The sequence below is a fragment of the Podarcis pityusensis genome (genome assembly GCF_964106645.2).
Source record: "Podarcis pityusensis genome assembly, chromosome: 6".
In the NCBI taxonomy this organism is placed as follows: domain Eukaryota; kingdom Metazoa; phylum Chordata; class Lepidosauria; order Squamata; family Lacertidae; genus Podarcis; species Podarcis pityusensis.
In genome coordinates, this window is record NC_138030.1 from 46,246,996 (window position 1) to 46,274,970 (window position 27,975).

Sequence of the window (27,975 nt, forward strand, 5' to 3'; positions counted from 1 at the left end):
TGTTAAGGCCTGTGGTCTGCCTCTGATCAGAGTTTTAAAGCAGAATGTAGGGGAGGTAGCAGACATTAAAACGTGACTCTTTTTAGGTGCTATATAGCTATCGGGTTGTACCAAGACCAGTTTGGAACATGGCACCTAAAAGAAGCCTCATTCAACTCCCTGCTCCACCCTCTCCACCCTCTCCACTTCCATCTTAAGTGCTGGCCCAAGACACCACCAGGGAAGGATCAAGTGAGGAATAATGATCTGCATCAGGAACAAGGGTGAGAGGAGACGACCAGTGCCTCCTATTTGCCAAGAGACCACTGTAGAGGTAGGGGTGTATGTGGTGGTGCTGTCAGCAGATCCAGCCTCCAAGAAGTGTGCTGCAGCTGTTGCTCCCACCGCAGCAGCAGCAACAACAACAGGCAATGCATTCCTTGGAGGCTGGATCTGCTGCCCCTGTGGATCCTGCCGCCTGAGGCAGTCATCTCACCTTGCCTCATGAGTGGGCTGCCCCTGTATCAGAAGTCTCTGACCAGATGCAAACTCCATGGGTTTGGTGCCAGACAAGATGTGTTTCCCTCTCTGCCCACCCCACCCCCTTGCTCTGCTTACCATTTAGCCTACAAAAGAGTTCTGGAGAACATGCATGCTTGCACAACTATTTATGTTTCTGTTGACCTATGTAATAAGGTATTGCCCTAATACAGATTTTGGAGTTTTTCTTATCTGTTGGTAAGAGTTTAAGGGGTAAATTATACGAAACAAATTTAGTTTGCAACATCAGCATTCAAACACCACTCTGACCTGTATCATGAACAGATAGCTATAACCATAATCAAGTATCTCTCTCATTTTTACAGATTCTAGGGAGGGAATGGTAATCTTGAAGCAATGCTGAACGGCAGTAAGGTAATGGATATAGGGAATAAAGTGAAATTTAATCCAGATCACAGAAGTACTATTTACTGGTAGATCAGTTAGTCCAGGGCTTGAGGTACAGACTGTGCTGGATGGAGTTGAACGCTCCCTTATGCTGGAAGTTCACAGCTTCAGAGGGTTTCTTGATCCAACACTATTTCTAGATGGACTTGGCCATGGTTATTCATGCACCAAGAACATCCAAACTGAACTACTGCAATGAACTTTACACAGGGCTGCCTATGAAAAGTGTTCAGAAATGTAAATTGGTTCAAAATGCTGCTGGCCAAGCTAATGCCTGGGAATGGGATGGACAGAGCCTATAACTGCAGTCCCATTTGATCTGCCTTGATCACCTGTTCTGGCCTTAACTCACCTTGCTAGTTCTCACCTTTATAGCCCTAAACCAGGCATAGGCAAACAGCCCTCCAGATGTTTTGGGACTACAACTCCCATCATCCCTAGCTAACAGGACCAGTGGTCAGGGATGATGGGAGTTGTCCCAAAACATCTGGAGGGCCAAGTTTGCCTATGCCTGCCCTAAACCACTTGAGTCCTGTAGATCCTAAGCACCTGCCCTGCTACATACTCCACTCAATTTCCAAAATTCTGCTTCAGGTAACTCCAGTGACTGTCATTCAATACTACAGGCACAAGGATCAGAGTATTTTTGGTTACAGCACGGTTGCCTGTGGCTTCATGTCTACTTCAGGTCTTTTTAGGAGGCTGAAACAAGAATCTCTTGTTGCTTTTAATATTGTCTTGATGATTTTCTATGTTGTTAGCTGTTCTGAGTTACCACCATAGTTGGAGTGGGGAACAGGGGAGACATTTTAAAATAAACAACATAAAGAAGAGTCCTGCTGGATCAGACCAAAGTCTCATCTACTCCAGCATCCTCTTTTCCAGAGTGGTCAACCAGGTGGTGCCTCTGGGAAGCCTAAAATCAGGAGATGTGCACACCATCTCCTGCTGTGGTTCCTCGGCAATTGGTATTCAGAGGCATTTCGAAACAGGTAAAATATCTGTATCATTTAACATTGTGTTACATGCAAGCTTATGAGCACTGTATTTATTTTGTTTCTGTCGAGCCCCAAAGCTAGACAAGTCATCTGATGCTGGCATACAACTGAGATATTCATACACCACTGGCGCCACCACAAACAAAGACACCTTTCCAATTCCCCCAGCCTTCAGGGAGATAATGTACTCCATGCCAAGTTAATGCTTTGGCTGATCTTATTGAAAGACCACATCCACATTTACTACCTGCCAAGATACTTTTACATGTAAACAGTCTCAACACCAGTGTCAACCCATGCAATTCCCGATCCAATCAATGTTTCAAATGTATATGAAACTGCATGCTTTCCTTATGTTAATGACCTGCATTTTATTTGCTGAAATCTGAAGAGTTCTAATAAGCTATCAAGCATACATGACTTCGTGACTGAACAAACCAATTGGCTCTGTTCCAAAATTAAAGGCAGTTTCATGCTATTTCAAGCTTACTCAGTTCTTCACTTGGGTTTCCTGCTTAAGAACTATGGAGTCTTGCACTGAATCAAATCATTAAGCCATATATGTAAAATAAATTGTTTCATTTACTTATTTTTAATCACTCTACACCCCTCCTTTTAATCAAGAAGGCTTCCACAGAGCTTATGAAGATGGGTGGTTAGATAGCAGATATACTTATTTATAAATTTCTGTAAAACTATGCAAAAAGGGAAATTCCACTGCACCTTTTTATTATTATTATTATTATTTAGAGAGAGAATGTCTTATGCTAAGCTTAATACTGTCTACACTTTCAGTAGCTCTCCAAGCTTTTCCAAGAAGGACCTTTCTCAGTCCTACTTGGAAATGTCAGAGATTGTACCTGGTGGAATATTTAGAATGCAAAGCATATGCTCTGCCATTAAGCTCCAATGCTTCCTCACCTGTCACAAGGCCAAAAAAAATTGTTATATAGAACTAGGAGGGTGAGGAGCATGGCTCTTACATCTGGAATAGAATTTGCTTGGAGTCGTAGCTTATCTCAAAGCCCTGATGCTCATACACGGTTGAAATCACATTTGTGCACTTACCCAATACAGTTTTATATATAAATGGTTTAAAATTATTGTTGTTGTTTATTAAATTTATATATCACTCTATACCCATAGATCTCAGGGTGGTTACATCTTAGATATACAACACCCCATGGGGCTCCTTTTATTTGCAATATTCAATATTTGGCTACAGTGGTCTAAGGTCAAGCAGAAATGGAAAGAATTATGAATGCCAGCATTCCTTAAACTGCTATTTCCCAGTTTTATTTTTCATGGACTAGCATAAGTGAATGTCAGTGTCACAGTTCTCTAAGCTCTTTGAAGGGCTAACAGGTTGTGTGTGCTTTTCCCCCTCTGTAAAATAATACCTAGTCATCAGGTTGTTGAAGAATATACATAGTGGTAGATTCCACTAGATTAACACTTTTGTTTGCCTTCTAAGTATCTTAACAAGGGTGCCCATAAGTGGTAGCTTTGATGTGCCACAGAAAAATTAACTGATACCTACTAATTATGACAATCCAAGTCAGCCTGAGACAAGAGTGCCAGCATTGCTCTCCTGATTGCTTCTCCGTATTGCTGTAGTCCTGGGTATGGTTCTATAGCATATAGCAAATCTGTACAGAGGTATAAAAGCATGCCAATCTGCCCCTGAAATCACTGGAAAATAAGCAGACTGGGTGGGTGGGCTGCTGGAAAGGAAGACACCCTCTGGTTGCTACTGCTACTAAGTGTGCTTGTTTATTGTTTATTTGTCTTGCAGTAGTTACAGGAGGTGAGCAGAGGAATCACTGCCCAACAACGTATCCAGGGATCCGTTTTGTTTTGATAACAAGCTGTCCTTTTTATTCTAAAGAGCACATCCCAACCCTGTCCAATACAGACAGTGTCTTATTTCATCTTTGCTTCTGGCCAAATAAATATTTCCTGAGCCTGGATTGCAAGGCGCTGTCCTCTGTAGGCACCTTTATAATTAGAAAATATCCTAGGGGGTAGACCCAGATGAGCAGAGGATATAAACACACACATTGACAAAAGGGCAACTCTTATAAACAGACCATCGGAGAATATTAGACTTGTACTTGTGGTTTTTAGACACTCTGCCAGCAGGTAGAGCTGGGGAGAGTTTGGACTGCTGGAAGACACTAATAAGACAGTGATTTTTAAAGTAGTCCCTAGGTCATGGAAGGAGGCCGTGATCGTGCCAGTCCATAAAAAGGGTCCCCCTGCTGACCCGGAGAACTATCGGAACATCAGCCTTTTGTCTATCATCGGGAAAATCTATGCAAAATTTTTGCTGTCTAAGCTGTCCCATTGGGCAAACGACTCAAATTTGATTGGCCACGAGCAAGCGGGCTTTAGGAACAATTATTCGACCACTGACCATATGGTAATTATGTATCATCTTGCCAGAAAATATTCTGCCCCGAGTCGGGGGCGCCTATGTGTCGCTTTCATAGACCTAAAGGCCGCCTTCGACAGTATCCCAAGAAACTGTCTATGGAAGAAATTAGAGAGATGGGGCATAGATAGAAGGCTGTTATGGCTTATAACCCAATTACACCATGGGTCGTCGGCTAGAGTGAGACTCACACCGGCGGGAAACCTATCCAACGAGGTCCCAATAAATAGAGGTGTGCGCCAAGGCTGCATTTTGGCCCCACTCCTCTTCAACTTGTTTATTAGCGATATGAAGCTCTTTCTGAATGAGTCTCAAGCCAACATTCATGCCCCCCGCCTAGCTGATTTTCGCTGCCCTCTGCTCCTATATGCCGACGATGCAGCGATCCTTTCCTACTCTAGAGTCGGTTTATGCAGAGCTCTAAAGATTTTTGCGGCTTATTGCAAACTCAACCATCTGACAATTAATCATGGGAAATCTAAAGTCCTGGTCTTTACCAGGTCTCGGAAAACTTACAGCTGGAAGTTAGATGGAGTCCAATTAGAACAGGTTTTCAAATTTAAATACCTGGGAGTCTTTTTTCACTACAACCTAAGCTGGAAGCCACAGATACAGTATTTACTAAACAAAGGGAAAACAATACTTTATACTCTACTCCAATTTTTTGCGGCCGACGGAGCCTCCCACATCCCTTCTGCATTGAAGGTGTACCATGCAAAAGTGGTTTCCACCCTCTGTTATGCTGCCCCGCTCTGGGCCCCAGGGTCCAATTTAACATCGTTGGGGACATTGCAGAATCAGTTTCTCCGTCGCCTCCTGAAACTCCCCATGTGTGTGAGCAACGCAGCCATACGTCTGGAGTTAAGGATTGCATCATTGGAGACTGTCATCTGGAAGTGAGTCTTTGGTTATTGGCTGTCCAGCTGGCATAGGCTTCCCAACCATTACCTTTTTCAGTGCCTCTGGCGGGACGACTTTGTCAATCCGTGGGTAGGAAAAATCCATGCCAAACTTCTGAGCATCGGAATTTCTCCAGCGGACTCCTTAAAGATGAACTTACGCTCAGCCAAAAGCCTTATTGAGCAAAGATTAGCAGACATTGAAAACCAACACAACCTCGCCGGGGGTGGGGGTGTCTGCTCCCCCAGGTATCACGGAATAACCCCACCACTTGGCCTTCCATCATACATGTCATCTCTTTCATCTGTACCACACCGACTTGCATTTATTCGTGCAAGGTTCAATGTCCTTCCATCGAACCTGCTGAGCCACAGATTTTCCAAGGGTTTGGTGTCTCCGCTATGCGTGTGTGACGGGAAAACTGTTGATTCTCTCCCACATATAATGTTCAACTGCCCCCTACATAGCATAGCCAGGACTAAATTCCTGGGTCCTGCTTTACTACGCTTGGTTGGCAGGCCTGTTGAGTCACATGCCGCACTACTTTTGCAGGATACAGATCCTTCTGTAACTCTGCAGGTGGCGAGATTCCTGAATGCGGTTATCTCACACACAAAAACCACCAAAAACAACAACAACATCAAAAACTAATCGGACAGTTTTGAAGAGAGTGCATGTCGGATCTCGTCTTCAGTTTTCCTTTTTCTGGGATCCGTCCCTTGGAGCTATCCGGGCCCCAAGCTGTTACCTGGCTCTGCTCAATGACCCACCCCTGCATCATGGTGTTCACCTTCTGGTTTTCACCTTCTGGTGCCGAATATACCGGCTTTATGCCTCTGTGCTTTTATGTTTGTACATACTTTATGGGCTAATAGCCGTAAATAAATAAATAAATAAATAAAGTAGCCTTATCTACAGCAGACACAGTTAAGATTAATTGCAAACTGCAACCAACCAGCCATGAAGTTGTACAGCAGGGGTTCCCAAATTGAGCTTCATTCAGGTGGTCTGCGGCATGTCTGCATTCAATATTCATATCAACCTCCAACTGTATCTGTATTGCTTTTTATTTCTCAAGTTGCATTTTACTCTGTTACAATCTGAATCCTGTGGAATGCAAATTGCAATACAATAAAATAAATTAAAGAAGCAATACAGTACAAACACAATTTTAAAACATACAGCATCTAGCACAGTGCATTACAATTGCTACACCAGCTCTACTTCAGTAGTGTCAGATTCAGGCCTTTTTTTCTAAAAAAAAATGTTTAGGGGTACTCTCATTTTCCTACTCATATTGACAATCTGCCCCTTAATGAGGCCAAACTTAGACTCATAAAACGTTTAGGGGTATGTTTATAGGGAAGTACAGGATACATGTGCATTTGGAGAACTTCATGTGAACATGGATTACAAACCCAGCACTGGAAACACAGTGAGTGCACAGCAAATGGGAGTGTGAACACAACCTTTATATAATATGGTAAAGTAAAGCAGTATTTTGTCAGGATAAGCAATATTGCAACATAAAAACGTAAGGCTTAAATTTATTTTGAAAATTGTTTTAGAAATGGATAACTTTTTTAAAAAAATAAATCTGTTCATTTGTTTCCTATAACAGCTTACTGAAATGTAAATTAGTTGGATTCACAATGCAATGCCTCATTCATTAGAGGTTCCTGAGCAGAGGTTGCAGGGCAACATTTCAGGGATGCTGTAGTAGTGGATTCCCTGCATTCGTAGGGGGTTGAACTAGATAACTTTTGAGATTCCTCCAATGCTCTGATCTATAGTGTTGTTCGTGTTTATGACGTAAAATCTCCACAAGGAAGATTCTAGTTTGAAACATGTCCATAGCATAGCCTCCTGTTAACTACATGTCATATGCCCATCGCCTGGACTGCCTTCATGGAATGATAAAGGTTCTGCAGAGGCATCCTTCTGTTTTGCAGTTGTTGTTTTTTCAGTTCATCACTGATGCATACTCAAAATAAATGAACCAAACACAACGAGGATTTCTACACCAAATCCAAAGCATACCACCACTGTGTGCTCTGCGCACTGCACAATTTCGGTTGTCTTCCTGTGCAGTGTCTGCCTGCACAGAGGTAGAGTACTGCCCTAGAAGGAGTTCAGCAGCAGCTGGGAAAGAGATGGAGCCACAATCCCAGCACCACATTCCAAAGATTAGATTAAAGCTCAGCAGTGATTCGTGCAGCTTGGCTGGCTCCAGTGAAAGCTAAAGCGGCAAGAATGATGGGACCCTGATTAATCCAGCAGTCAAGAGCTTCCAAAAATAAAGTGGGTCAGAGGGACACGAGAAGGGGTATGGAAGAGTTATCACTCATCAGCTCAGGATTCCCATCCCCACAATTCCTCCCTAAAATGTCAAAGGTGACAGTGATTGGTCTGGGGTGCATAGTAACCAGGGAGGGGAGAAAAACAATACGCTTCCTATGGAAAGTATTCCATAGCATTGAAAAAGCTGGTCATAGATTGCATTATAGCCCCTGTTGTCTCTGTCTCATTTTTATAATAAAACCCAGTCCAAGAGGCAATTGTCAGGTGCACAACGTCTGCTTGTTACAGAGGCCCAATGAAATCACTGCTGCTTATGCCACAGACCAATTGGTGTGTAAATTTCTATGTAAGTGGTCTTTTTAAAAAGCAGTTAAACGGAATGGGCGGAAGTCTCATATAGGTATGAATGGAAATTGTTGTTCTTAAAGAAGCAGCTCAACTTTTTAAAACAGCAAAAATCTCTAAAGATGCTGGGTTCTATATAATATGTCCAATAGTGCCTTTGGCTGCTTTGTGAAAGTAGAAAGCACTTTTATGCATGCACCCAATTTTCACTAATCCTCCGATATTCTGCAACACCCTGCATCATGATACATATTGTTCTGAAGCAGCGGTTCTCAACCTGTGGGTCCCCAGATGTTGTTGGACTACAACTCCCATAATTCCTGAGCTCTGGCCTTGCTAGCTAGGGGTGATGGGAGTTGTAGTTCAACAACATCTGGGGACCCACAGGTTGAGAAAGGCTGTTCTGGAGGGTCCCCCACCTCTCAGGAGCAGCTTGGAACAGGGAGAGAAGTGGCTGCAGTAGATGGGGCAGATCAGTGAAAACAGAATGCCGAGCCTTGCAAGAGCAGAAATGCTTTCTGCTAGTGCAAAGCTGCTCCCTGTTCATAGCTCCACTTTTCATACTATGTTCATAAATTGTGAAGTGTGAATGTGAGGAATACATATTCTCAAACGCTTATACTGTGCAGGAAAACTTGATTTGTTGAAGCACATTTGTCAAACACTGGAGAGTTCAAAAGGGTTTTGGACACTGGGGAGCTGCTATGTAGTTCCCAATGAAACATATCGGGGGGTAGGGAGAAATAAAAATGTAAGAAAGCAAAATGTATACAGTTAACTATTAAATAAAATCCAGCATGCACTTATTTCAAATACTGTCTTGCATTATTAATGCGTTATTATAAAAATGTATGTTGGAATTTTTCAATCTTTATAGTCTAAATTCTACATGAAAGGTATTCAACGCAATCTCCATCCTCAGGAAGTTTTGGATAGCTTAGGGCAGAGCAATGCAGACATCCCAAAATTTTGCAGGTCAAACTAGCTTGTAGGCAAGCTATATATATTTTCAGAATGCATGTACAGCTTACTGAGCTCCAGTAGGCAAAATCTGCACATTTCCCATCACTTCCTCCTGATCCGGACCCAAATCCACTGGGTTCAAAAAAATTAGCCATTTTTATACTTGTTCAAAACCAGCTGTGTATTCCCTGCCTCAAGCAGGCTCCTATTCTCAACTCATCATCATCAGTATCATTTCCCTTTGCCCCAATCTACATTCATTTTTTAAGTATCAAATTGCACCACGGCAGTATTGGTCCTGGTCCTCTCACTGCAATTCCACCTGAGCAAAACATCTCCAGATAGACTGACTGTGGAGAAGAAAAAGCAGCCACCTAAAAGACATAATACTTCTCCTATATATTCCTTATTAACTAATGCTATCATATTCCAGTGTATTGGAAACTTCATAGATCCTCAACAAAAGGCAGATCCTGTACAATGGGTTTACTCTTAGGTTCAAGAACGACTTCAATCATTCAGATTATTTTGTGCTAGCAGAACATCTCCCCCAACATACTTTCGGTGTGTGGTGCTGATTCCAAATAACTTTCAGTCTGTTTTTCAGTATATTCCCTAGGGCAGAGGTAGCTAACTTACAGTCTAACAGCATCTGTAGGGTCACGTCTCCCTTCATTCCTCACTACTGGCCATGCTGCCTTGGACTAATGGGAGTTGCACCCCAATAATGTATGGAGGGCCACATCCCTGCTCTATGAAAACAGGCATTTTAAAGGATACAATTTTCATATGTATGTAAAGGTTTCAACAAAAGGCCCCATCGACCTTTGGCTCAACAACCAGTCCATTCTTTAAAAAAAGCTAACAACGGCATTGTGCCTTCCTCCTCCTGTCTAGTCTGGAAGGGTGGTCCCTCAAGGGCAGGAGGAGGGCGTACTGTCCAGGGACATTGGTCAGTGACCAGCCTTGCTTGAAGCCAGTTTTCCGTCATGGCTGTGGATAAATAGGTTACTTCTGCATTCAGGATTTTCCATCCATCATCCGCCCACACTGAACTCGTCACTTCATACTTAAAATATAAAAGGGAGGCAAGGGAGAGGCCACAGCCAGAGTGAAAGTGAAGAGGTGACATCCGAGAGTGCTGGAGTCATCCTAGCCTGCACCCAACCGTGTCGTTGCTGCCATTCCATATATAGCTCCTGACAACTGTGTCTAGGGCTGGAACTTCCAGCTCTCCCCACCACCACCTCCTGTCACATTTCTGCATCTGAAGCCTGAGCACAGCTCTTGGCCCCTGCTGTAGCCTTTGGACATCCACAGCAACAGGATGGCTGAGAAGCAGGAGCAGCCGCAAGCCTCCCAGAACGGCGAAAAGGCTGAAAATGCAGAGAACGCAGAGAACGCAGAGAATGCAGAGGAGGCCGAAAAGCCACAGGAGCTGGAGGAGCTGCCACCCTTCGAAATTGTAACAGGGTAAGAAGTCTGTTTTATCCCATACTCAACGGCAGCAAAAAACACAGAAGACAAAATGAAGATTTTTCCAGAAGTTGGCCACCGCAGTGTTTGCAGGGTTTTGTTTTTTTTAAAAAGAGGTCTGCCTCAGGTTCAAGGTTTTACTGCTCTGAACGACAACCCATATTATTTCTAAGCTTTGTGGTGCAATACAGAGATTTAAATGTTATTCAAGCAGGATGAACTCACAGCAAGTATTTATTTTACGATTATCATTTATGGCACTGAAACTGTTATTGTCCCTCAGTGGGGGAAATGCTCACCTGTGGGCTTAACCATATTGCAAGAGGTTGCTGGCTGTGTGCCCTCCCACGAGCCAGCAAGAATGTCATGCATTTGGTTAACCTTTTCCACATATGCAGCCTCATTAAAATGAAAAAAGAGGAAACTTTCTGAGTAGGACTAGAGGGACTTTGCATCTATTCCAACTCTGAAACAGAGAGTTATAGCTGCAATTTTTGGTTCGTATCTAAGCAGATAAAATCAAATTGTTTAAAAAGACCAAGAGCAGAGGTGAATGCTAAGTCATCTGAGAGATCTAACAGGTTTTTATACAATACAGCAGGCATATAATGCAATCAGAAAATCTTTAATCATAGAGATTGATTCATCTGGAAAATCCTTTTGAGCCACTGTCTTTAAGCATTAATAATATTTATCACAGCACCATATAAGTGTGATACTTAAGACTTCAACTACAATATGTAGTGAGAAATTCATCAATATTATACACCTTTATCCTCTTACCATGATCTCAATGCCACGATATTCAGTTCCCAAAACAAATCAAAAGTGGTCATAAACTGTAAAACAAGGATCTGAATTTGCAGTAATAACAGCTTAGCTAGCAATTTGAGTTTGCAACACTGTTTGTCGCTATGCTCTGTACTGGTGTTGCAGAGAAAAAGAATGAGGCCCACCCAACTAAATGCAGATGAATAGGGCAAGGTGCTAATCCCCAAGACAATGCTTTGTTATTATCCAGAGTCTAGGTGGCTCCTGGTTGCAAGTTTCATACACTTATGCTCTTTTGATGAGTATTACCATCTCATTCTATTCTATGGAGTTAAGCCACTTCTGGGTGGAGCTATGGTTTAAGGACTTAATGTTATTCATTCCTTGGTCTCTACCAGAAATAGCAACAAGAGAAACTGTAAATATAAACTTTAGACACCAATAATTGCTGAATTATTTGGGATTAGGTGCTCAAGGCTGTAATCCTACTTTACACTCTTACCTGGCAGTCCCATTGGAGCTAACTTCTGAGCAGACATGCACTGGATTGTGCCATAAATGATCATGGTGCATATATTAAAGACACACCTGTTTACAGAGGCATTCCTTTGATCTTGCGACCAGATGGGATTGTTTCATTGCACATTTCAATTATGGATGTTTTTATTTTAATGTTTCAATTATATCGTTTTATTGTGTATTTTAATTTTGAATGCTTATATGTATTTTAATACTTGAACAACTGATTTTTATGCAAACCACTTAGAAGCCTATTTGGCATTAAGTGGTATATAAATTTGCTTATCAATAACAACAGCGGCTTCATGCTACCATATGTGTTTCATGTCTCTCAGCCTGGGTAGCTCAGCTGGTTAGAGCTTGGTGCTGATACCGCCAATGTTGCAGGTTTGATCCCCATATGGGACAGCTGCACACTCCTGCATTGCAGGGGTTTGGACTAGATGATCCTCAGGATTCCTTCCAACTCTACAATTCTATTATTTCAATTGTTTATCAGTTGATTGTGACACAAAGCAAATAGTTCTGATAGCTTTACTAAAACGGCAATGGAACCATGGACCTCTGGGGAGTTGGGAACGGGCAGTGTTATTTTATTTCTGACATTTATACCCAGTCTTTCTTCAAAGGAGCTCAAGGCGGTGTACATGACTGCTCATTTTATCTTCACATCAATTCCATGAGGTAGGTTAGGTTTACAATGACTAGCTCAGGCTCACACACAGTAAGCTTCATGGCAAAGTGGGGATTTAGATCTGGATCTTGACACTCCTAGTATGACACTGCACCACAGCACTATAGCTGTGTGCAAATACTGGATTATTAAAAATAATAATGCTGTTGAGATGGACATTATTATTGTTACTACTACTACTGTACTACAAAAACCAGGTTACACTATTTCAGCTCTAGCTATAACCTCAGTTTTGTAAGAATGAACCCCAACAATTCCATCTAGTCCAAACCAAAGATGTTCTAACAGATCTGCACAGTAATCCCACTCCAGTGCAGAGAAGGGATAGTGTGTAATTCAGTGGCAGTCTAGAGGGCATTTGCATCCATAATGTCTTAGCTTCAATTCCTGGCATCTTCAATTAAAAGGATCAGGTAGTAGGTCTTGACTAAACAACAAGGAACTCTGGCAATTTACACATTAGCAGCTTAAAATGTAGGAAGGCTGCTTTGTCCTGCTGTGTTTCAAGTTGCACTTGCTCATTGATGTACATACCAGAGATGGGCAGGGATGTCTTCACCTGGTGCCCACTGCCTGCTTGGCTTCCCCATGCCTACAACCCACCCAACCCCGGAACTCCTATTCATGAAGCTGCTCGCATGCTGTCATCAGCACATGCATAACGGCTGTCTAAAATGTAAATATTTCAGTTTAACCAAGGGAGTGTGGCTTACATTTCCAAATTGGACAGATGGAAGCTGGTTTGAATGAAGACATCAAACAGCAGCATTCCTCAGGAAGCTACAGGTTGGATGTGGATTGTGCCAATATCACATATACACGACTTCAAACACTAGCAACAGAAGTTCACTGGAGCAAGGTCATGTATCCAAAGCTGTAAAGCCGAATACTAAAACCTTCGTATTCTGTTCTGAGGATGCTCATTGTTTGTAACTTACTGTAATGCTTTTGCTAGGTAGAATCATGCCTTTGCATGAGGTGAGGCACTCTGCCAGTATAATTTAAACTACTATCTTGTAGCATGCCCAGTCTTTCAGAGAGACAGCCGTGTTCACAGGCTCAGATAGCGATACTGCCACTTAGTATTACAATATTTAAGCATTCTTTCCAAAGAATTTCTTGTTGCTGATTTTTAGGCTTTGAAAAAATGAACTAAATATAGGTTTGAAACAAAACAGGCTTGCAGAGAAAACATACACTGGTGACATATTCATATGAACTGCAATTGGTACCTCCAAAGTTCTTCTCATCTCTGTCAAATGAGAAGCAGAAGGTAAAAAAGTATTATTTGCCTAAGATCAAAGGAGTTCATAGTGAGCTGAAATTTGGAACCCATTCTAAGTTCAATTACAATTCAGTAACTGCTTTCCATTGGTAAGTTTAGGCAATACAAGCAGGGCTGGATTAAAACCGTTAGAGACCCTATGCACTGAAAAAATTAGTGCCCCCATATGTATTTCAACATAAGAATACTAAACCATATCCCTCCACCCACGTGTGTGTGTCTGTAAGAAAAAAAATTAATCAAGTACATAGAACTCAAAAAACATCAAAAATAAAACATAGATTTATTGCAACATATGATGGGATCTTATTTCCTTGCATTATTTTGATCTTTGTTATGTCCCCTGGTTTAGGTGGTGATAAGGAATAAAAAATAAAACAGAAAAATGGGGGAAGAATGTGGAGTGGATGCAAGAAAGTCTAATAAATGTCTGATTTTTCCCATGATGTCTACCTTTTTTAAAAAAATGTCAAACATCAAATTCTTTTTTAAAAAAATATGTTTTTTGTGCCCCTTCTTTGATGGTACCCAAGCACATGCTTAGTCTGCGTGCACCAAATATAAGAGGATACACTATGAATTCAGTGGTCTCATCAAAGCTTTGAATATCTGCAGCCAAACAAGCAGGGCATTTTTCTTCAGAATTTTTATTCTTTAAATATCTTGCGCTCTAAGACAACATAACCCCTGCAGCTGCAAAGAGAAATCTCAGATCAAATTTTCTATTTATTTATAAGCTTCAGTCTGATGAAGCCAGTCATCTAGCTAATGAGGGGATTAAAAACACCAAACATACCAGCATTTCTGCCTAATTATCCCATGGCAGTTCAAGCATTTCAATTGCCATTTGTAGATTAGAAAAGCTTCACAGTGTCTTGCCAAGTTTTTTTGATGCTGTCCCCAACAGGTGCAGCAGCTGTGGAACCTGCACTGAGAATCTGACCAATCTTTATAATTAAGAATATCCTCCTATCCCTTTCTATAGTGTTCTAACTCTTCCTAAAGCTGCCATGTACATTTCATGAGACTCCTACAGATACATTAATTTGCACTGCATCCTTCTGCAATGGAAATTAAACCATCAGACAAATAGCTTCAGCCCAAAGGATGGAATAACACAAAGTGCAAATCCTGCTCCCTTCTCTTTGGCAGTGGCAGACTGCTGTCATGATCATGAGGATACCTGATACTGTGGCTCCAAAGTCCCTCAAGACAGCAAGCAGCACGTTGTTTGGCTCTTCATAGTGTTTGATCAGTTCCATACACACAGAACTTAGTCCTTACAACAAGCCTGTGAAATAGCTTGTTGTCCTTACAACAAGCTAAGAAATTGTGCGCTTCACAGCTGAATAGTGATTTGAACCTAGATCTCCCCAAGTCATAATCTGACACTCTTACATCATACTGGCTCTTACATTACTAGTTTCTCAGACAATTTCACAAATGGAGTTAAGCTAGAAAATTATATAAACAAAATAATAGGGCCTGATAGACAAGAAACAGTGGGTTGCTGCGCATCACCATAATCTAAGAGAGTGCTTCCAGACTCATGTAGAAGGAATACACAGCATTCGAATATTAGAACCGCAAAGCAATGAGATTTATTTTTTAAGGAGATATCTTAAGGACAATAGATTCACCAGCACTACCTCATAAATCAACTTGGAATTTCAATTCCAATGTTTTCCATAAGTATTCCTTGCATGGAAATAACTTTAAAAGTACTCCTGTAAGGGGACAAGGTAACACAGAGAGGATTTAACTCCATTTACAACAGAGCTCTAAATATCCAAATGTCTAGTTTCTAGTTTCAAGGAGTCATCCAATGCAGTAAGATTTATATAGCTCATTTTCTTCACTGGTAAAACGTGGATATATGTATTTCCCAACACTCACATATATAATATGCTTAGTCCTCTTTAAATGAACAGAAATGTGCAATAAAGAAAGAAATAATTAACCTCACATAGCAAATTGGGGGAGTAAGTCAGCCAGCCAGCTATTATGTCCCTTCTAGCCTCAGAACTGCGATGAAATATTAATTTTAATGTGTTGTAGAAGTCCCTTGAGCATTCTGAATCACTGTTAGGTTAGAAGAGAACAGCTATTGTTAGGGGCAAGTTGAACAGCACACAAGATAGCTTGAAAGGCAACTATGTCACAGACGTGCACGTATGTGCTGATTTATGGGACGTGTGGTTTCTTTTCCCCTTGCCCTTTCAGTGATGAATAACTAAGCGTTTCAGAGCTGCAGGGGGCACAAGCAATCTGCTGCAATTTGTGATTGCTAAGGACAGAGGCTTCAAAGCCTTGAGGCAAGATCTGTTTAAGATATTTTCCAGCACCGAGTTTAGAATCCACACACACTGGAATATGCACTCTGCACTTTTGTGCAACTAGGCAGAACATGGCAGACACTACAGAGATAAGCACTACATCAAACAGTGCAGCTATATTGGCATCCACAATGAGCAAACAGTTTTCATGGGTGTACCGGGCACTTAAAATCCAAGAAAGTCTAGGTGGTAGCCAATCTAGCACTCTCCAAATATTGTGGACTACAACTTTAATCACAAGGTGGCTGGCCACCTTGAGTAGTGATCAGAGATGATAGGAGTTGAAGCCCACCATATCAGCTTGCAACCCCTAGCATACCCTAATGCTACCTAAAAATTTGCCATTCATTTTGCATGTTAAATTAACCTTGCTTTGAAGCCAGTGAACCTGAGCAATTCCATAAAAGATGCTGTACTGTCTTTCCTGTGGTAAACTAACAAACCAAACTATGGCACCTTAAAGAGAAATTGATTGATTTACATTTTGAGCCTCTGAAGGCCAAGAGCCTCTTACATCTGGTACATAGACAGAAATACGAAGATGAATTCACCTGGCAGGAAATACAGTGGAGCAAAGCCCAGTTTTACAAGATGGGACTTTGAGAGAGATAAATAGATGCACTTACTTAGATCATATAACTTAATACTCTGTTAAAAGAGCAAAGTGAAATGTTGAAGCCCCACACAGAAGAATGGACATACACAGAGCTGGTTTCATATGCTTCTCCTACTTCAGTGGGAGAAATTCAATAGTGCTATGGCAATAGCTCTGTCAGTGCAAGCTTTCCAGCTTGCCAGACAGAACATCCTCCTCTCCACTTCCCATGCGCTGTTCAGGAGGTTCTCTCACACACTCAAAGGGGGAATGCAGGAGGAGATTGGGGAGGAAGCCCTGTTGTGCTAGCAAGAGCCCATGCTGACTTCTGCTAGCGGGACTTGCTAGCTGAATCCCACAAAACAGAATGACTAGCTTCTACAAGGCAACTATCATGGAATATTCCAAATCTTGACCCATCTATGAGTCAATCAGAGTCTGAACTTAAGTTTGCTTCAGAAAGGTCACAGAAGGTTCTTTGAGGTAAAAATCTCACTATGGGATGGAGGGAGAGAAGAAAATATGTACTGGGATTAAGTGCTAACTTGCGTGCATTACACCAAGAGTAATTCAAGATGAGGCATCTTGGATACAAGAAAGGAGCTGGAAAAGTAAAGGAAGAAGCGAAAAATCTTAATAACCAGTAGATTTAAATGAATATAGAAAAATAGAACAGGCAGGTGAATAGCTCACCAATAGTTTCTAGATACTTACTTTCAAATCATTTTAAAACCACAAAAGGGGAAATTAGCTTGTGTATATCAGCAACAGATTACTTGAAAAACAGCTGATGCAAACACAACCTGCCCTCTAAACTGGAAACATCTGATGACTTATTTCCTCCAACTTTTCTCCAGTTCCAATAGCAACTCCCTTGTGGTTATACCAAAGCTTTTTCACCAACTTCTACCATAAACCTCCAAATTACTTGAACATGGAATTAAATACTGTATCTTCAGGAAATTTAGTCATTGCCCAATTCTTCTATGTCTCAGGCCTGAAAGAGAATAGCATGGTTACAAAATTACCTTAACACCACCAATAACTCTGAAATTAATGGATGAAGGGGGTTGTCTGTTATTAGATGTGTAACACTGAGGCTTTCTTTCACTCTTTTATACAGGGAACGGCTTCCAGCCTTCTTTTTCAAGTTCCAGTTCAAGAATGTAGAATACAGTTCAGGCCGGAACAAGACCTTCCTGTGCTACATTATAGAGATTCAAGGCAAGGAGTCAAAAACCTTACGGGGCTATCTGGAGGATGAACATGCAGCAGCCCATGCAGAAGATGCCTTCTTCAATACCATCTTGCCTACGTGTGAATCTGGCCTACGCTACAATGTTACCTGGTATGTCTCTTCTAGCCCCTGCGTCGGCTGCGCTGAGCAGATAACTAAGGCACTGAAGAAGAACAAGAACCTGAAGCTCTCCATTGTAGTGGGCCGTCTCTTCATGTGGGAAGAGCCTGACATCCAAGCTGCTCTGAAGAAATTGAAGGCAGCTGGCTGTAAAATGAGAATCATGAAGCCTCAAGACTTTGAGTATGTATGGAAGAATTTTGTAGAGCAGGAGGAAGGTGAGGAACCTAAGGCATTTACACCCTGGGAGGACATTCAAGAGAACTTCCTATATTATGAAGAAAAGCTTGCTGAAGTTTTGCACTGAGGTTCAAGTAAGTACAGTACCGTAATGAATTCTGAAAACTAATTTCAAAAAGCTTTCTCCTTTTTAGAGTAGTTTCTCCGACCATCTAACTCATGAAAAAAATACATTTTGTTCTAGCCAATGTTAATAAGATAAAGCAAAGAGCTGGAGACATTTTTTAAATTTTCCCCATTTCAGAAGAGCCATACTGAAGTCTATTTCATAAGCTCCATGAGAGGTCTAGATGCCTATTGAAACCATTTCTGTATGGCAGATACCCTACACAGCTCCTGTGCATAGGTGGAAGACCAACTGCCTTGCCACATGGCAGAAGTTTTTGCAGGTGCCCTGAGTGTAGCATCTGAACAGAAAGTTGGCTTCAAAACATCTCAACCTGTGACTCTTCAGATGTTGTTACACTCCCAACAACACCAGCCAGCATAGCCAACAGCCAGAGATTATGGGAACTGGAATCTAACAACATATGGTGGGCCAGAGGACCTTGGCCTACAATGACTTGCAGTGGCTCTCCAAGATTTCAAATAAGAGCCTTTCCCAGCTCTACCTAGAGATGCCAGGGATTATAACTGGGCATGCCTCCAGACCATCACTATTTTGCAGAAGGGATTCAAGCACATACTGAAAATTTAGGCTTGTGCAATTAAAGTGGATTAATACACTGTGTCACCCAAATGTGACAAATCCACACAAAAAACACTTTTTGCAGTTGGAAACGCACTGAAAAATCTTGGATGAATGAATGAGAAACAGGAAGATATATAAACACCTATAAGCAGTTCAGGATGAATACTCACAATCGTATAACCACCCCAGAAGCAAAGCAGAACTAATGTTCAAAAGAGAACAAACATAGCCTAAGCTCCATGTTAGCTTTGTGCCATCAAATCAGAATGAATGCTCAATAAATAGGTTTTCTAGAGGAGCCCTGGGACCTGCTGCATGCAAAACATGTGCTCTACCAATAAGCTATGGCCCCATCCCCTGGGCTGTATCTGCTGCTCTGTCGGAACAGGTAATCTTATTATATTATACATCACAATATACAACAAACAAGTTCTAGAGGCATACTTCAAAAGACATTATTTTTCCTGCAGTTCAGATTCATTACTTTGAATCCCATCTATTTAAAACAGGCATTGAAGAAAACAGATTAAAATATTATGGAAAACAAATGCTAATAAAGCAGGCATATGACATTACAGCAAACCTCATCTGGAACCTCATCAGTATACAGTCAAAGTCCTATACCAGCTTCCATATAAAATGTCAACAGGAATCTTAGGCACCCCATTCTAAGACAAAACCTTATTCTAAAACGCAAGATGTGCCACATGGAATTTATGCTAGGAACTTGGCAAGGGGTGAAGAAAAACATCCGGCAAACACCCCACCCCAAGCTAAAGGAGAGCTATTTTATATCATTTTGTCCATTATGCAAGAGGAACAAACTGGTGAGGCATTGGTTATTTTGAGCAATAAAGCCCCGTACATTTGAGAAAAGCAACTCAAGTCTCCCTTTCTCTCCCCAGGGCCAGCGTGTGTGAAGTTTGCCAACCCTATGGAGAGACAAACATGATATACTTTGACATCTGGGACTCCCCCTTCAGTCCTCCAGAGCTGCTTTGAAAAAGAAAAACAACACCACAAGTCTCTGGCTGACATGTCGCCTTGCTGACTAAAAATACATTTATTATGCTGCATGTAGGCATTTGGTTGTTTGAAATACATAAACCTGCAGTGCTGCTGGTCACATGGGAGGAAAAAGCATTATGATATGGAATGAAGTTAACAATCTGCAGTGCAAAGCTTTTCATCACTGAAAACTTTAAGCAAAGAAGTCAAACCACACCAAAGAGCTCCTTACCTAAACAATAATGCAAATTAAATAAGTTTAGCAAATGTGGTACTCTTTCATCATTTCAGATCTCCTTTAAGAGAGCATAAAATAAGTATACATAAGTCCTGCTATTCAGCCACTTGCTATCTGACAATTCACTTAGAATTCACTTAGAATTATGCCCAAATCTTGCTATACACTCTGCAGATTCACTTGTTTGAACAGTCGGCTTCCTTACATGTCTACCCAGCAGGAAATCCCATTACATTCAATGGAATTTACTTTCAAGTAAAGTGGTATAGGATTGCTGCCCCAAAGGTAAAAAACAATGGTCCTAATCCAGAAACATGTGGCAGCTTGAGTCCTTCTTTTCAGCATGGCCATTCTTCCATACCAGCTCAAGTTTGGGGAAACATCTGATGTACCTCTGAAGCAAAGCAAGGAACAGCTCATAGGAGAGAGGGGTGCCAAAATTCTGGTAGACCTACATAAACCTTTGCATCTGCCTAAAGGGGTTCGCTAGATCACAGAATGTATTAAAATATGATGAGAAATGTGTAATAGCATAAACCAGGGGTTCTCAATCTGTGGAACCAGTGTTCTGCAAGCTTCATTCAGATGGCCCATGATGTATCTGTAAAAATACGATTAAAATGCATACTGCATCTAGCACAGTGTACTACAACAGGCAAGAAAAATATTAAGTGGTTCACCAAGACCCTCTGAGATTTTCACGTGGTCCATGAGAAAAATAGTTCGGGAACCACTGGCATAGACCTCTTAGTTAATAAAGCAATTAATAAAGATTTACAAGTTCCCTTCCAAGATCACTGTACTGCAAAATGCTCTGTGATACAAATATGTGAAGATCACATAAAAGGGATATTGATGATTTCAACAAAAGGACCACAGTAGTGACAGATTCTCCACATTAAACATATGGGGAAATGAAAAATTTGCTCCCAGAGCGTTTCTTTATTTTTGCACAATTTCTGTCTTCTGGTACCTACTGTATCTTTCGCCCCATAGGGTGCACCGGCCCATAGGAGGCACCTAGTTTTTTGGGGGGGGAATAAAGAAAAAAAAATATTTTCCCCCCCAGGCGCGGGGCTGGGGCGGGGGAAGCCCAAGCTTCCCCCAACCCCAGCCCCCAGAACAGGCAGCTCTCCGCAAGCCTTGGGAGACCGGCGCGACTTCCTGCCGGGCTCCCACGCCTTGCAGAAATCTGCCTGAAGCCCAAACCAGGTCGGGGAACAGCGGGAAGGCGCAGCGCCGCCATCCCACTGTCCCCCCGCCAGCCACCAAACCAGGTCGGGGGACAGTGGGATGGCGGCGTTCCGCCTCCCCGCTGTCCCCCGAGCTTGGTGGGCTGGCGGCGAGGAGAAGCGCGCTTCTCCCCACCGCCAGCCTCCAAACCAGGTCGGGGAACCGAAGCCCGGGGCGCGCTGTGCAGCGCGCCCCTTGCTTCGAGATGCAGGTTGATATCCGCAAGCCTAGGGAGCCCGAAGGGAACTCCCACGGACTCCCAAGGCTTGCGGAGAGCTTCCTGAAGCCTGGAGAGCGAGAGGGGTCGGTGCGCACCGACCCTTCTCGCTCTTCAGGCTTCAGCGAAAGCCTGCATTCGCCCCATAGGACGCACACACATTTCCCCTTCATTTTTGGAGGGGAAAATGTGCGTCCTATAGGGCAAAAAATACGGTATATCCTTTCAGAGACACACTATTCAGTTAATTTAATGAAATATGCTAATTTAATGAAATATGCTAATTGGATAATACCTATCTTCTTATATTTATTGCACATACAGATCTAAGGGAAACAACATTTATTTTAATATATGCTATAGGAGCTTTTATTTTTCTGCAAGAAGCAACCTTGAAGCTCTGACCATATATGGCAAGAACAAGAGCTGCAGAAGTAGAGTTTTGGGCAAGACTTAGAAAAATCCCATGTCAGATATCTAAGAGGTATTTTTTAATAGTTGCTTAATCATGTTATTTAATATTGATATGTTCCTTTGCTGCTCAGCAATATCTGGTTTATGAAACAAATGGACTAAACGGAACTGATCCAGAATTCCACATGTATGCCAATATGCACAGAGCTCTTACATATGCAGGATACCCCAATAAGTTCAATAGAAGTAGATCAGTGCTGGATTTACGTATAAGCTAAACAAACTATAGCTTAGGGCCCCACTCTCTTGGGCCCCCCCAAAAAATTTAAAGAAAAACAAAACCCATGGGTGTACATTTTCAAAATATAAGATAAACTTCTTCTTAATTGTATTTCAGTTCAACAATTACTTTGATAAAATTCATATTACTTTCATATTACTTTGATAAAATGGACATATAAAGGGCCCCATTACCTTCAGTAGCTTAGGGCCTCATCAAACCTAAATCCGGCCCTGAAGTTGATGTACATATCAGACCTTGTATGTGCACAAAGAGATACAACTCTAGTTCAAAATTAAACAGTTCACTCATTCTTGGAAAAGGTATTTTATTTACACAGAATAGGAAAATCTAATTACAGAACAGTACTTTAAACAGAGCATATAAGACCTGCAACAGTTAACCACTGAGGTCCCATAGTTTTCACATTATTCTGAAACACAGGATTGTATAGTAGAAAGTGCTACACTAACCAAAACACATCTATGCAAAGCCTTTATGTCTGTTTGTTTTTAATTTGTAAGTTTGTCTGCTGAGTAAAGCACACTCATCTGCTGGCTAGATAAACATCCCTGAAGATCCAATTGTAAATTTCTACAAAACACTGTCCATACTTGGACACTAATAATGGTGAGAAATGTCTGGAAGAGTAAAGAAAACTGAAACAAGATCATACCATCATCTTCTTCCAAATCAGTCACAAACACAGATTACAACAGTATAACAGAGCAACTGCCCTAATAATTACAGGGAATAAACTGTAATGCTAACATCTGTATCCTCAAATACTTCTTCAAGCACTGTTGAAACTTTATTCCAATCCAGGCGGTCAAGTCCGCACCCAATCCTGGAAGATAAAGAATGCCCAAGTATTCCCACACATTCATTCTTGCCAATTCACCCTTGAGAAATATCCTAAAAATTGCTATTCTGTAGAATCATCATAATGTTTAATCAAAATACTCGTAATTGCTCCCAAGCAAAGCCAGTTAGAATTATTACTAGTCTCACATACAAATAGCATCACAAAATGAATACACCAGATCTGTCAGTCATGAATTGGTGCCCAGTTCTGAGGTCATGGAGAAATCATGGTCAGGACATCATGAATGGGCTATGCTATGTGCAGCTGCATTTCCTCCTCTTTCTGCATGCTTTGACTTCCTCTTGCTTCCTGCTTTACAGTAACGATAGTATGCCATAACATCCATATCAGGCAAACTATGATTATTGCAAACCATATTATGTCTCCAAATCTGAACTGGAAGTACTTACACCCAGTTTAGAGGTCACCATAAACTAAAAAGAGAGGGAGGGAACAGGCATGCAAAGAGAACACAAAGTCCGCTGAACAATAACCAAATCAAGATTTGAATGAAACATCAGAACAAGATGTACGTCCATTTACACATGCAACAAAAAATAAAATCAATAACTAGTTGCCCTCAAAACTGCAGCAGAGTATGTACTCAAATGCAAGAAAGTTAGCAAGCTAAAACAGACATATTATTGGATCATCTAAATATTACTAATGTCTAGATTTCTTAGCATATCATCTATATAATACTCCGGGCTTTGGTTCTGACAATTGCTATCGTTTTCCACAATATTTTTATCAACTCAGAGGTGGTCAGAGCAGAGTTTTCTCAAAAAGCATAAATCTGCTCCAAAACACAGTGTTATACGTTGGCCTCAAATATATTCATTTTCTCCTCCATAATTTCTAGATTGTAAACTTAAACGAAGTAGAAAAAGTCATTTCTTTCACACCTATGTCATCTGTAAATATATATAGAATACAGTGATACCTCTGGTTACATACTTAATTTGTTCTGGAGGTCCGTTCTTAAACTGAAACTGTTCTTAACCTCAGGTACCACTTTAGCTAATGGGGCCTCCCGCTGCCGCCGCTGCGTGATTTCTGTTCTCATCCTGAAGCAAAGTTCTTAACCTGAGGTACTATTTCTGGGTTAATGGAGTCTGTAACCTGAAGCGTCTGTAACCTGAGGTACCACTGTACATTTTAAAACATTTAAAATTTTCCAAAGAATAATAAAATTTTACTATATAAGATATATGTATCATATGAATATTCCAAAATATGTGGCAGTAATTTTCCAGTATCAAATTTGCTTACTTGGGCATAGAAATGCAAGTTACGCCATTATCCATGCAGTGGAGTTTCATAGCTTCCAGACTCTTCTGTAAATTGCCATAGGTAGGTTTATGAAAGTATTTGTTCTTTGTAATCTGAAAGCAAGTGCAAGGTTAAGTGCAGATTAGCAATACTTTTGATTAGGCATCTTTACATCCCATGTGACACGTGCCTTCTCAGAATAAGTTGCACTGAATTCAATAGGACCCACTGTCTAGTAAGCTTATTTAGGATTGCAGTCTTAGGCTGAAATCTTGTACAAAATTACCTGAGACTAGTGATCTCAGTGGGATATAATTCTGAGTAGACACTTAAAGGATTGTGTTGCCTCATTCATTTATTAGGTACTTTTAACCAATACTGTTGATACTAACCATAGATCACATGATTCTAGATCATTAATTTGGCTGCTTGGACTAGCAAACTGAGACATGTTAAAATTTGCTAAAATCTGGGCCTTTGGGTTGCAGTCTCAAAATTAAGTACTTGCAATTTGCATCAGTGTCAGTGGGATGTGTAAATGGCATTATAGCTGCCACACACACATTAAAACCTGGTCCCTGCGATGTTAAAAACACTGAGATTCTGCAGGTAAATATTCTGATCTATGTTTGTTTTATTTATTTTTAAAGGCTCCTGCAAAGTTATATTTTGAAAAGACTTTTTTTTTTTGTTACAAAATTTTAACCACTGCTGCTGATACCTATTTGTAAATAGCTGTTTTGAAAGAACGTGACAGAATAATCCAGCCATACTTCGTATTACAAATGCAATTTACAAACAAGGAAGCAAATATTTCAGCTCCTGAGTGTTTTTGGAGAATATGATTCAACTGAATAAACAAACAAATTTCACACCGCCAGGAACCTCTTAATGAAGCATAGTATAACAGCAAAAAGAGAAGACAGCTAATTGTCTATGTAAATATATAAAGAGATATTTTAAAAGGGAAGAAATATATCATGCTAAATTGCATTTAACACAGTTGCCAACTTAGCTCCAGACAGATAAAACACAAATGTGAATACATCCACTTCTTGAATCACTGTGTGTTTTCAAATAAGATTTCAAGCAAAGGTATTGTTTGTGATCATCTGAATACTGGATGGTACAGACTACTCTGAAATTTACTAAATAACACACCACTCAAACAGCAACTTCAATTTCTGCAACAGTTTGCACTTGAACTCTTAATGAAAGGCCTATGTAAGTGAAAGCTGTTGATGAAGTTGCATTGCAGCAAGATTAGGTCATTAAGATAAGGATGTTTTTATCTTTCACTGACAAATGAAGAAGCAGAAATACTAATACAGACAGATATCTCCCTGCTAAAATCAGTTCATGTACCCAAACCTTTATCATGTGCCCTGCTCTTACCAGATAGTACACATATCGATTGTCTCTCTGCAGAACAGCCACATCTCCAGTCTTCTTTTCTAAAACAAATTAGAACATCTTTAACAGAGCCAAAACTAGGTTTTTTGTCACCTGGGTCAAAGACCCAGTTTGACACCCTACTCCCCAATGTGTGCTTGCATACATATACATACAAACAAAAACACATCTCAACACATTTATTCATAAAGCGCATAAAAAGTAGGCAATATATCATTTGATCTGGCTTCCCACAGCCAATCAGAAGCTGCACTTTGGTTTCCAAACATTTTGGAGATTGAAAGGACTTCCAGAATGGATTCCATTCGACTTCCAAGGTACAACTGTATTAAGAACCTAGGTTCTTTTTTTTATACATTAGGCATTATTTTTCCTTAACTACTTACTCTGGTTCAAGAGCTCCTGAACACCACCAAACTTCTTCTTGAAAATGGCAGCTATGCCAGCACTCATGTGACAATCCTCACTGATGCAGTGAGCAAGGGAGTCTGTTCCAGGACACGTAAAAAGGTCCCCTTTTATGTACATGATCTGAGGATCAAAAGAAAGAAAGAAAGAAAGAAGCATTCGAGTCAGAACACCAGGCAAAATTCAGTATCACAAAGAGTGCCACCATCTAAGTCACTGACACCTTCCTTTGATCCTGTGCATTTTTACTCCAAGTAAATCCCAACACAATAATTAAGGCTTGTTCTTATCAGTGCAAAATATTACAGTCTCAGAACTATGCACACTCACCTAGGAGTAAATCCCCCTTAAGGCAGTGGAACTTACTTCCAAGTAAACATGCACTGCATTGTGCTGCCAGTATCCACATCAACGCATTCCTGTCCCATTTATAGTTAGGTATGTGCTAAGAATTCTGAAATCTGTTTGCAGCACAATCTTTTACCTATCTTGGAACTTTATGGTAAAGTGTTGATAAGAAATCTAATAACATCTACTATATTTACTCCGAAGTAACTCTCAATGAGTTCAGTATTATTTACTTATACTTATCTGAAGGCTTCATTGAAACAAATGGGAGTTGCTTACAAGAAACCTTGGTTAGAACTAGAATAACTGCTTAGGACTTTGTCTTCATAATTAAGTTCTATCACTGTTGAGTTCTAAGTTATTTGTGAGCCATATAAATATAACACATAAATACTGTGGAGATAGCTAATTAATTTATCCATCTCTTTCTATAGATTTAACTTACTTGGAGTATTCTCATATCATTTACCAGTTAATAGTACAGTACTTGGTATTTAAAGTTAGAACACATTCCAGTCATAAAATTGCAAACCTTCATTTTAAAGGGGGAGGGGGCATTCCCTGATTCATCTGAAACCCAGAAGTCTTTATACAACTACACAATAAATGCAGTAGCCACTAATTAAGTTTTAACTATGTGATTTCATTTAGAAACAGTACTACCTAACATAAAATCAGTACAAGAACTTCAAGACTAGCAATAGCCAGCCTTCCTCTGGCTGCCTGATGTCAGCAATATAGCCAATGTCAGCAGTATGAAAGCTCTCCAAAACCACCACACAGTATTTCCTGCTGGGAGTCGCAGACAATTTCCAACTAATGACCTACTGCACACAGGGAGCTACAAGAATGACAAAGCTAAACTCACAACAAAAGAAGCATGAGCTTCTGTTCATACTAAGATGCATGTCTATCAGCCGGACCCTCATTATGTTTACACAGAAGCCACTCTGTTCTCAATGGGATTTGCTTCAAATTGCAGTTGAGAGCATTTGCAGATGACTTAGTATTGACGTTACAGGAGCCAGAATCTAGTACTAAAAGGGTTTTGGAACTGATTCAAGAATTTGGTCAGGTTGCAGGATTTAAACTGAATAAGTTAAAAACAAAGGTTTTAGAGAAAAACTTAAACTGTGATGGAGAAAGAGAGGTTTCAGAATGAGACAGGTTTAACAGTGGTTAAGAAAGTGAAATACCTGGGGATTAACATGACAGCTAAAAATGGGAATCTATTTAAAGACAATTATGAAAAATGTTGGACTGAAGTGAAAAAAGACTTAGAAATTTGATCAAATCTAAAGCTTTCACTGCTAGGCCGCATCGCTGCTATAAAAATGAATGTATTGCCTAGAATGCTGTTTCTGTTTCAAACATTGCAAATTTTGGACAAAATGGACTGTTTCAAGAAGTGGCAGAGAGATATCTCTAGATTTGTCTGGCAGGGCAA

The 27,975-nt window shown here is 40.7% G+C and overlaps 2 protein-coding genes across 11 annotated transcripts in view; one reads left to right on the forward strand and one right to left on the reverse strand.

The window, feature by feature from the left end:
- Positions 1-27,975, reverse strand: part of OARD1 (O-acyl-ADP-ribose deacylase 1) — a gene marked incomplete at its 5' end in the record, with an annotated part of 45,847 nt that overhangs the window by 14,353 nt on the left and 3,519 nt on the right. For 6 of the 10 annotated variants that reach the window (XM_081010184.1, XM_081010186.1, XM_081010189.1 and 3 more), the window contains 4 exons: positions 22,534-23,069; positions 24,360-24,472; positions 25,755-25,813; positions 26,159-26,303. In XM_081010184.1, the coding sequence (XP_080866310.1) occupies positions 22,967-23,069; positions 24,360-24,472; positions 25,755-25,813; positions 26,159-26,303 (420 nt within the window). In that variant the 3' untranslated portion in view covers positions 22,534-22,966. Of the gene's footprint in view, positions 1-3,468; positions 3,575-22,533; positions 23,070-24,359; positions 24,473-25,754; positions 25,814-26,158; positions 26,304-27,396; positions 27,505-27,975 lie in introns of those variants that run through there. The other 4 variants (XM_081010192.1, XM_081010191.1, XM_081010190.1 and 1 more) reach the window with 3 other exon arrangements.
- On the forward strand, positions 9,977-20,107 carry APOBEC2 (apolipoprotein B mRNA editing enzyme catalytic subunit 2). Its single transcript, XM_081010422.1, has 3 exons — positions 9,977-10,341; positions 17,668-18,215; positions 19,738-20,107. Exons 1-2 carry the CDS (start codon positions 10,196-10,198, stop codon positions 18,206-18,208), a joined length of 687 nt encoding a protein of 228 aa, XP_080866548.1. The 5' UTR covers positions 9,977-10,195; the 3' UTR covers positions 18,209-18,215; positions 19,738-20,107.